Genomic DNA, 9,874 nt, shown 5'->3' with positions numbered 1-9,874 from the left:
CACTTTCATCTCTAAATAGTAATCACACCAAGTGGAAATGTAGTATTAATGTTTACAAAGTATTACTAGCCCACAAATTCTCTGTGATGTGGGGAAATAATCAGGTTCTCAAAGTGGGTGCTACTTTCCAAGAAAGAAAACTGGATATAAACCATGGTTTGTTTGTTTTCTTTTTATGTCTGTTTTCTTAAAGGTCTTAAACAAAGACTAATGAAATTGTTAATCCCTGCTTTGTCCACATTACGGATTGCAATAAACTGAAAATAAGATCTACAAGAAACTTTTTTTTTTTTTTTTTCATCAGAGCAGTTCTAGGTAAAAACAGGGAAGAAAAATACAAGAAGGCATTTTATTTTAAATTGTTCAAATATAAATACTTTAAAATCTCAGTTTTGTTCAGTTAGTGGAGAAACTGCACCAGGTTAGAAAAATGAAAGACAAAATCAAGGACCAAAAGTGCCACAGTTCATTAGCAAAATAAACTGATTTAAAGAAAATTGTGAATGTGTGTTTGCAGTCAATAAGGAACATATTTTAAATGTAGAAGTATTGATTAAAGTTGTATATACTTAATTGATTATTCAGTTGGTGGGTCTAACACCGTTACAGACAAGGTGATTGGTTGACACTAAAGCTGATGTGAAGGTTAAGCAATCGCACTTTAAGGTTTGTTTGATGTTTTGCAATGGAACGTAGTTGTACAAATTGAAATATTAAGCTCTTCAGACCATAAAAAATATTTTTAGATATATCATGGCTATAATTTTCATTACTCTATCACTCTTCTAAACATTTATAAAATGTTTGTGACACTTTTCGCTCTCTCCAAGACAAAATCTTCTGGTAAACATACTAATCTTGCATAGCGACCGTTCAGAAGGATGTGGCAACAGATGAAACCGTAGTTTTTGAGCAACCTCACTGTGGTTCCTGCAACTGAGTGTAGAGTAAAACCGCCTGTCCCGCGAGCCCGGCTTCCACTCCTTCTTCCGGAACCACATACTGGCTCCCATCGTTGGCTCGCAGAGGGTCCATCATCCTCAGCTGCCCGTTGCTCTGGGCAACGCTGTCCAGACTCCACAGCTGGTAGCGCAGGCTCTTGCCCTGCTTGGCGAGGATGTAAACCTCAGTGGCGCTCGTGCTGGTGATGGGACAAGGAAGATGGCCGCCTTTGGCGACGTGGAGCCAGGGCAGAGAGGGATCCGGTTGAGCGTGCTCGTTGTTTACACTCCCCCGGTTCAAACCGAGGAGCACACCTGCAATCAATGGGTAATTTACGTTTATGGTTCAGGAGAGCAAAGATTCATTGAGGTAAAGGGTAGTTTAAAGAACAAAATGAAACTTAAAACAGCATTCTATTTAAGAAGTAGGAATTCCAACATGGCGACGCTCACACATTGTTCACGACACATCTTACAATCATTTCAAACTTCCATAAGTTTGAAAAGCACCACTTTTTATTTGTTCGGTTTATTGATGCACATGTAATACTGATTGTAACACTGATTTTAGACGCACTCAAACATGTTTCCACCACATCTTGTTGTAGTTGATCCGAGGGGCGGCCATATTGAAACACGAAGTCTGCCTTACAAGTCCTAACTGGGATTTGTCGGAGTTGCTCCCAGTGTCAAATCCGACTTCAGGTGGTGTTCAAGTTGATTTTTCCGACTGGGTAGTCAAGATTTCCCAGTTTGGAGTGCAACTGGAATACAGCATTTGCTCCATCCATCTTCCTATCAGCACTGACCAGCTTGCCTATGCTGCTGAAGAAAAGCAACTTCTCAGTATGATGCTGTCACCCTCACATTTTACTGTGGGAATATCTTTTTATCGTCAATTTTTTTCTTTTTTTTTTTTTTTTTTGCATTTAACTTTGGTCTGATTTACAAAAGAAACAGCCTAACAAAGAAGATCCCAGTAAAGAAATAATAAAATACAGATGTTTGCAGTTTTAATATGAAGTACTTCCAGGGATGTAAAAGCAGCTTGTCAGAAAACTGTGTGAAATTGCTTGTATCTACTTTAGTTCCTTTTTTTTCCCTATAAGATGTCAACAAATACAATATTTAATGCAGAAAGACATTTTTTATTTTGAATTATGTGTTTTTTAAACTGTAAAGCTAAAATGGGTCACACATCTTCACACCCTGCATTAAACGCTCCTAAAGTTAAGATCTGATGCGAGTCAGAATGCAGGACTTAAACCAAATCCACTTCATAAAAAATGGAGACAGACTTTTCAGTGACGTTTGCATATATTTTTTTTTTAAATCATCTGCCCAACAACAAGGTCTTACCTGAAGCAACGGCCCAGTGCGCCCTGTAACCCTGACGCTGGCATGGCTCATGGTTGAAGTCCTCATCATACCTGCGCATACCGTCAAGGAGCTGCATGTTGCAGGTAAAAATATTTGCCGTCATTTGGCAGCAGGATACGGGATGAGAACAGGTTGTCCGCTCCACAGGTGTTTGATGACGGCTGCCCAGTTTCTGCCACTCAGACCTCCCGACAGCAGTTCAGCCTTACAGACACAGAGCTCCTCTGCCAGCAGGGCCATGTTACACGCTGGAAATACAGAAAGCTCAGCAAGGACAAACGGCAACAACACATCACAACAGCGGGTTCGGAATCTTGTAAAACGGAAACGAAACGGCAACATTTTCCATTATAACTGATTTCTTGGAGCAAAGTATATTCTCTCTGTTCCGGCCAATGAAAAAGTACTCAATCTCCTTGTTGCATCTTATTTCTAAATTAAGTGGAACACAATCTAAGGCTTATTTTCTACTAATCTGGAGCTTATGACATTTATTGGTTGATATTTTTGCTGCTTCTACAGTTGGAATGGAATAGAAATATCCTTTACTGTCCCACCGTGGGGGAACTCAGTAAAACCAGACGCCAGTTACAGATAAACAGAAAAAATGAGAATATAAGAAACTATAAAAGAAGTGCAAATTTCCAACAAAGAGGACATAATGCTGTATTCAAAATGGCATACTCGGATCCAAAGAAAGGGGCGACAGAGCAGGGGTACTTTGAGAAAAAAAAAAAGAAAGGTACAATATGTGTATTTTAGTGCATAGAAAGCAGCAACAGAGTGCAGCAGGAATATTACTTGAAATGGGAACAACTACATACAACAGCATCAATGTGAATTTGATAAAAGCAGCAGTGGCTGTAAAGGCACAGTTAAATATGAAGGAATACAAAACTGTATCAAATAAAATAAAGAACTTTAAAATGCTCCAGCATCAAGTGGTCTTACACACTGAGGTTACCTGAAAACATTTCCCCCTGGGCGGTGTAGCCCCTCCTCACTGCTGTCTGAACCACCGTCTCCATGGCGACGCTCAGCTGCGGCTGTCGCAGGTGGGCAGCCATCCACAGAGCCACCAAGCCACACCTGAAGTATCAATATTCGCTGTGAGCGAGTCACGTTTTAGGACTCACATCTAAAACCACTCATTATAGGGACAGAAAAAATACTCAGTTTGTGTTTAGTGACACATTTGCACACGCTCTGTCGCTGGCTTCTCGTTAAGACGAAGGTTTCAGAGCGTTCAGTTCAGTGACTTACTGTGGGCCGTCTTGGATGAGGGAAGGCACGTACTTGTTTACTAGTAACCACTGCAGATCCCGCCTGAAACTAACCAATGAAACATTGCATCAAATCACAGAAAATGACTTCCTGAGAACAACTTTGCCATTTTTTTTTGACAGTCTAGTTCAAAGTGATTTTTTGTTCCAAAAATATTTAAAGGTCAGTTCAAATGTACAAGCGCTAAACTTGCATTTTTGTGCCTAAACAGTCTAAAACCTGGCTTTGTGCAAACGCGCCATAAATAAACTTCTTTAACAGCTAGATTAGATTAGTGGTGCTTCGTGATCATATTATAGTCAGTGACGCAACATTTCTTTCCCCTTTAATTAAGCAGATCAGGTACTGATTTTCAAGCTCAGTGACTGGATCAAAATAAAAAGATTGTATAAACGCAAGAGACTGCACGTTCTTCAGTAAAAATAACAATCATCTTTGAAAAGCCAGATTAGTACAGTGCACAACTACTTGTTTTTAGGTCACCGGGTTCTCCCTCCTGAGCTTTGGACCTCTGGAGCTCCTGCAAAGTTGGTACTGTCCTACTGACGGCTTCTCTGATGAATATGGTCATTGTTAGCAATGTTAGCTTGGCTGGAGAGCTACAACTTGGTTGGATTCCATGCAGAAGTGTCAGACTAAAGAGGGCTAAACATAAAATGCATGTCACACATTTCAGATTTTCATTCCTTCCACTTCACATTTATTCACAAATATTTTTCTGTCTATTGCATTTCTTCTTTCTTATTTGTTGTACCTCGTACTTGGTTCGTCACTCCTTCTGTCAGTGAGTGAAATTATCACAAGATGTTTTGTGACGACGACAAAGATCTTGATTTTATGACACGAGTTAATTATGATTATTTTTCACTTTTTCAAATTAGGACATTGGAAAGGATTTAGCCGAGGGTTTTATTTATTCTTATGGCAAATCTCACCAGCTCTCCCTCTGTCTGAGGAGTAGAAAAGCCTCAGTGTGATCCCCCTCCACGGGACACCTGCTGCTGGCTATGGTCTGGTACAGCTTCTTCTTCTTCTTCGCTGCAGGAGGTGGAGGACACGGAGCCGGGGGCGGAGGTGGAGGGGGAGACATCTTCAGCTCCTCCGCCTTAACAGAAAGACAGAAAAAAAGGCTCTGTTAGCATATTTTGCATAATTTCAGAGAGAGCAATGATAATACAAACCTGCCGCCTCTGCTCCTGCTTACTGGTGTCTGACACGCTGTTTTGCTGCGTTCATAGCAGCACAGAAATTTTAAAATCGACTCTAAAATTAATTTGCGCAAAAATAACACCAGAAATGTTATTCTACAACAATATATAAACTGGTATCACACTAACTTCACAGACTGTCAACTTGAGCTGACGCTCACCGGTTTCATGCCCATATTTAGCAGAAATTCCTCTTTTTTCTTCTTCTTCTTGCTTAAATGCAGTAAGGGAGACACGTTTTGGTGCATTACCGCCACCAACTGGACCGCAAAGTTCTCCAAAACGTGTATCATGTCTATCTGCATTCTGTGGTCCAGAAAATATTTTTAAGGACTGTATTTACATTGTCGCATTTATTACAGACATATCGTAACAGTCTATGAAAAGTGCAACTAAAAATCATAGTAGAATAAATATGAGTTACAAAGTTAGATTGAATTTTGCTTTTTTGTTGTTTGAATCCGAGAAGCTTGAACAATAAAAACATTAAGAATTTCAGAATCATATTTATTGGGCGAGATATAAAGTATAAATATTAACCTTAAGGTAGAAATCAAATAAGAGTCTATAACAAATCTATATGTGCTTGCAAACATTTTTTTACAGAAAGAAAGAAATAATTGTTGTGTGACAGTGCAGTACGCTTAATTTACTTCACGTTAGAGGGAACCATGGAAGATGTTCTGTTGCATTGCCTAAATTATCAGAAATAGGGAAGATAACTGATTCAAAACCTGGAGGAAAAAAAGAGTAAAGAGTTTATTGCAAAGGAAATCCAGATGTGAAAGTTCTATTATTTTATTTCAGTTTCGAAAACTAACACATTTGTATTCGGACATGAGTATTTTATTTTATTTTATTTTATTTTATTTTATTTTATTTTATTTTATTTTATTTTATTTTATTTTATTTTATTTTATTTTATTTTATTTTATTTTATTTTATTTCGCTTATTTGACATGAGCGACATTCTGGTTCACACTCCAAGCCAGTTGATGGCAGTAGCGCATCGCATCTTTGTTTATCCAACCTCTGAAAAAATGACACAGAAGAAGAATTATTTTCATTGCTCCCGCGAGAAGATAAACGTGACTTGAGAAAACCGGGGCTTTCATTCATCATATAGCGAGGTGAGCAGCTCGGCTACATTTAGATCAAGGGCTTCGCCGCATTTAGGGGATTGCTAAGTCTCCATCCAAGGTATTTATAGACTTATGTTTCTTCGGTATGCGTTTAAAAAACCTCAGAAAGTAATTGTTTCATTTAGTATGATTTATTCTGCTGAAACTGTTGACCTAGCATGTACAGCTAACAGGCTGTACGCGCTGAATGGCTGTTTGCTAACCGTCGTTAGCCGCAGTTCTTTGTCGCGCTTCAGATTGCTTAAAGCTGTTTTGTTTTTGTTCTAGGTGATCTTAAATAGACTTTAAGATGACTACTCCGGAGGTTCGTCCTAATCACACCATCTATATCAACAACCTGAATGAAAAAATCAAGAAAGATGGTGAGTTCCTATGCAACCTATATATGTCGTACACGTCCACAACTCAATTTCATTTGATGTAAACTCACGTCCTATTTCGTTTTCTCCCGACTTCGCAGAGCTGAAAAAGTCGCTTTATGCCATCTTCTCGCAGTTTGGCCAAATTCTGGACATTTTGGTAGCTCGGAACTTGAAAATGAAGGGCCAGGCCTTTGTTATATTTAAAGAAATCAACAGCGCCTCCAACGCCCTGAGGTCTATGCAGGGCTTTCCCTTCTATGACAAACCCATGGTAGGTTAACTAAACACTGAACAACTGCAACAGTCTTTATTTAAATTTATTGGATTTTTAATCCCAGATTAGTATTTAACATTGCTTTCATCAAATACTGCTCAGGTTAGTTGTGTGCTGATGGGATGTAGAGAAAAGGTGAGGTTAGTTAGGTAAGGTAATTTTATTTATATAGCACATTTTCAGCAACAAGGCAATTCAAAGCTCTTTCCGTGAATTTAAAGGAAATTCAAGCAAAATAACAAACCAAAGGAAAGAGCAAAAGAAGAAGAAAAATAATCTAATACAGTTGATCCAGAGTAAATAAACTAGATACTCCTGTTCAGGCTGGATAAGTATAAGTAAGTGTCCTTTGGTAGTAGGATACCTTAGTTACTAAGGTATCCTACTACCAGAAAGAAGGTATGTTTTTCTGGATTCTAAATTTGTTCTAATCCCTGCTTTGGATTGCTGGATAAGTACAAGTAAAAATAAAAGCTAAATGTTCCTGATATTAAACCGATATTAGTCTGAAGAACCTTTTGGACTAAATGTTGCTTGAGAATGCGAATCAGAGATAAAACTACTGAATTTCTATAGCAACAGAGAAAAAGCCTGTTTATTCATGTTTTCAAATAATTGACACAAAAAACCCAACACACTTTGCTTCATATCAGTTTTTTCATTGATCAGACTACTTTAGGCCTGATCTGATGATTAAAAGTTTATGCAGATGTAAAGACTTTGTTCACTTCTTCTGTTTTTGTTTGTTGGGAAGTGCGAGACATGAGACTTCTCCGGCCCCATTTGTTTGTGCACCATAACTACAACCGAAGAGCCTGAGACCCCAAATTAATCAAACTAAAAAACTTTGTGCTGTGTCTTGTCTTCTGTTTTAAGCAATTAATGTTTCTGTCTTCTGCAGCGCATCCAGTACTCCAAGACAGACTCCGACATCATAGCGAAGATGAAGGGGACCTACGTGGAACGAGACCGTAAAAAGGAGAAGAAGAAGCCCAAGCCTGAACCGGGCGTAAGTAAGAAAGCAGCAGCAGCAGCCATGATGGCTGGAGTCCCTGCAGCCATGCCGGTGAGTGGAGCTCTGACTTATACATATCTGCCGATGCAGAAGCGGTGAGGATGCATTTTAAACTGGTTGCCGTCCGTAGGGAATGCCTCCTATGAGCCAGGCTCCACGGATGATGCACATTCCAGGTCAGCCGCCGTACATGCCCCCTCCCGGCATGATGCCCCCACCTGGAATGGCCCCCGGCCAGATGCCCCCAGGGGCCCTCGCTCCTGGTCAGATGATGCCTGGACAGATGCCCCAGCAGGTAGTGTTTCCAAGAGTTCCTCAGTTACAGCCGTCTTACTCTCGTTGACGGGTAGAGTTGAATTGATGGTCTTTTCTCGCAGGTTTCAGAAAATCCCCCCAATCACATCCTCTTCCTCACAAACCTGCCAGAGGAGACGAACGAGCTCATGCTCTCCATGCTGTTCAACCAGTGAGTACCAGCTCTGTTTATTTGTTTATTTATTTATCTATTTTGTTTTTTGTGTTGTGCAATTTCTAACTGGATTTGGTGTTTTCCCAAACTAAATCAGAGCTGTATGAGAATCGGCGCCACTGGTTTCAGCCGATTCTCATACAGAAAAACAGCAGAATTGTCTTAAATAGTTTCTTTTATGAAACAGAGACATAAATGCCCTGAATTGCACATTTATTTGATAACTCTGCACCAGCACAGAGTTACACCAATAGCTTCAGAAGCTTGGTCCAGCATGTAAAAACAACTTTAATTTGTTCAGTCAGTGCAGTTAGGAGTATAACAGCTAATGTAAAATAAATAATAAACTGAAAAATACAAACTTGGTCAAACATGTGAAAATAAACTGCAACAAACCTTTCAAATGGTTCAGAAAGAGCAATTAATGTCAAATGAATAATAAAGAATGAAGTCGCTCAGAGCATTCAGTGTAGAATTAGATTAAATAGATCTGCACTTATTGATCAGGCACATTGTCACTGATGCCCCATAAAAATAAACTTTTATTTATTTATTTTTAAATGGCTGCCTCGCTGGTATTTATTCATGTTTAAAAGTTTATCTCCATGAAGGCAGAACCTGACTGCTTGGGTTTCTTCAGGTTCCCCGGCTTCAAAGAGGTGCGATTGGTTCCCGGTCGCCACGACATCGCCTTCGTGGAGTTTGAAAACGAAGTGCAGGCCGGCGCGGCGCGAGATGCCCTGCAGGGCTTCAAGATCACACAGACGAACGCCATGAAGATCTCTTTCGCTAAGAAGTGACCCCTCCCTGCAGGCCCTGGGTTCAAATGCTCTCAGCTCTTTTTATGTTTTTATAAGAATGTTGCTGAATTTGCGGACAGTGGTGCTTTCCCCTCTTCGAGGATTGCCATGTAAGTATACGTTTAAATGTCAAGTTGCTGGGTTTTAACTCTTCCTGGGCAGAAAACACCTGTTGCTAAACGACACAATCAAAACTGTGAATTTTGATTACAGCTTTACTCTGCTGTTGAATCCACAACTTGACATTTGGTTTTATAAACTGTTAAGGCATTGCACCCAGAGTCTGGGCCACCAGACATTGTACCTGGAGCTTTTTCTTTTTTTATTAAAACAGGTGACTTTATGTAACGCTTGTTGTCTGTGAATCTTTCAGAGCAAGTTTTTTTTTTTTTTTTTTTTTTTTTTTTTTGGACTGAAATCTGTTCCAGCACTTGCCTGTCCTTCATTGATGTTTATGTTTTTCTGATTCGCTGTGACCTGCATCTAGTCGTTCTCCGGAGATTTAATTCATATGCAGCTTTTTAGGAAAATGAGCTCTGAAATCTCAGTAAAAGTGAAAGTCATTTGTGGTATTTCTTGAGGAAAACTCATGAAAGACTTGCGTTCAGCTTCAGAATGCATTTTTTAAAAGTTATTACATTTAGGGAAACATCAATGATCGCATTAAAAGATAATAACTGAACGCCTTCAGTTCATTTCCCTGATTAGAGGCCATCCTCTCAGCCTTGCAGTGTAATAACAAACCAGTAAAGATCTCCTCTTCCACTCAAAAGCCGGATTCATGAGTTTCAGGCAGGAGTGACGTGTGAATTAGGCCTGGAAAGCCTGATTTCGCTCTTTGCTCTGCGCACACACAGGGCCTCCCTGTTGTGGAAACTGTGCCCTGGGTAATTGTCTGCGGGTCAGACCGACAAAGTGCACACAAAAATTCACATTCTTCTGTTTCCCCAAGTCTTTCCACACTCTCTGATTTTGCCTTGAGAAAGCCCTGACCTTAGC

The 9,874-nt window shown here is 39.7% G+C and overlaps 2 protein-coding genes across 4 annotated transcripts; one reads left to right on the top strand and one right to left on the bottom strand.

Annotated features, from left to right (window-relative positions):
• Window positions 1–335: 335 nt before the first annotated feature.
• lg06h19orf54 (linkage group 06 C19orf54 homolog) lies at window positions 336–5,012 on the bottom strand. 2 transcript variants are annotated; one of them, XM_044120246.1, is made up of 7 exons: window positions 4,787–5,012; window positions 4,541–4,710; window positions 3,585–3,653; window positions 3,286–3,410; window positions 2,440–2,569; window positions 2,301–2,371; window positions 336–1,256 (listed from the first exon to the last, which is right to left on the bottom strand). In XM_044120246.1, the coding sequence occupies exons 2-7, from the start codon at window positions 4,693–4,695 to the stop codon at window positions 919–921; spliced, it is 888 nt and encodes a 295-aa protein (XP_043976181.1). In that variant the 5' UTR covers window positions 4,696–4,710; window positions 4,787–5,012; the 3' UTR covers window positions 336–918. The 2 variants fall into 2 exon arrangements, with proteins under 2 accessions (XP_043976181.1, XP_043976182.1); XM_044120247.1 differs by lacking the exons at window positions 4,541–4,710; window positions 4,787–5,012 and adding exons at window positions 4,071–4,250; window positions 4,360–4,534.
• Window positions 5,013–5,863: 851 nt separating this feature from the next.
• On the top strand, window positions 5,864–9,223 carry snrpa (small nuclear ribonucleoprotein polypeptide A). Of its 2 annotated transcripts, none has more exons than XM_044120239.1 (7): window positions 5,864–5,943; window positions 6,223–6,317; window positions 6,416–6,588; window positions 7,493–7,657; window positions 7,737–7,901; window positions 7,984–8,072; window positions 8,716–9,223. In XM_044120239.1, the coding sequence occupies exons 2-7, from the start codon at window positions 6,245–6,247 to the stop codon at window positions 8,873–8,875; spliced, it is 825 nt and encodes a 274-aa protein (XP_043976174.1). In that variant the 5' UTR covers window positions 5,864–5,943; window positions 6,223–6,244; the 3' UTR covers window positions 8,876–9,223. The 2 variants fall into 2 exon arrangements, with proteins under 2 accessions (XP_043976174.1, XP_043976173.1); XM_044120238.1 differs by having other exon boundaries at window positions 5,907–6,013.
• Window positions 9,224–9,874: the final 651 nt, after the last annotated feature.

The sequence above is a fragment of the Gambusia affinis genome, linkage group LG06, assembly GCF_019740435.1.
Source record: "Gambusia affinis linkage group LG06, SWU_Gaff_1.0, whole genome shotgun sequence".
In the NCBI taxonomy this organism is placed as follows: Eukaryota; Metazoa; Chordata; class Actinopteri; order Cyprinodontiformes; family Poeciliidae; genus Gambusia; species Gambusia affinis.
This window is presented reverse-complemented; position numbering and strand designations above follow the sequence as displayed.

Excerpts from the sequence above, each read along its gene's own strand:
- lg06h19orf54 (XM_044120246.1), bottom strand. The coding sequence starts at position 4,695 with ATGTCTCCCCCTCCACCTCCGCCCCCGGCTCCGTGTCCTCCACCTCCT. Across the intron at positions 3,654-4,540 it reads CTCAGACAGAGGGAGAGCTG|TTTCAGGCGGGATCTGCAGT; the intron begins GTGAGATTTGCC and ends TTCATTGGTTAG. Across the intron at positions 1,257-2,300 it reads GCACTGGGCCGTTGCTTCAG|GTGTGCTCCTCGGTTTGAAC; the intron begins GTAAGACCTTGT and ends CATTGATTGCAG.
- snrpa (XM_044120239.1), top strand. The coding sequence starts at position 6,245 with ATGACTACTCCGGAGGTTCGTCCTAATCACACCATCTATATCAACAAC. Across the intron at positions 6,318-6,415 it reads TGAAAAAATCAAGAAAGATG|AGCTGAAAAAGTCGCTTTAT; the intron begins GTGAGTTCCTAT and ends CCGACTTCGCAG. Across the intron at positions 8,073-8,715 it reads CTCTCCATGCTGTTCAACCA|GTTCCCCGGCTTCAAAGAGG; the intron begins GTGAGTACCAGC and ends GGGTTTCTTCAG.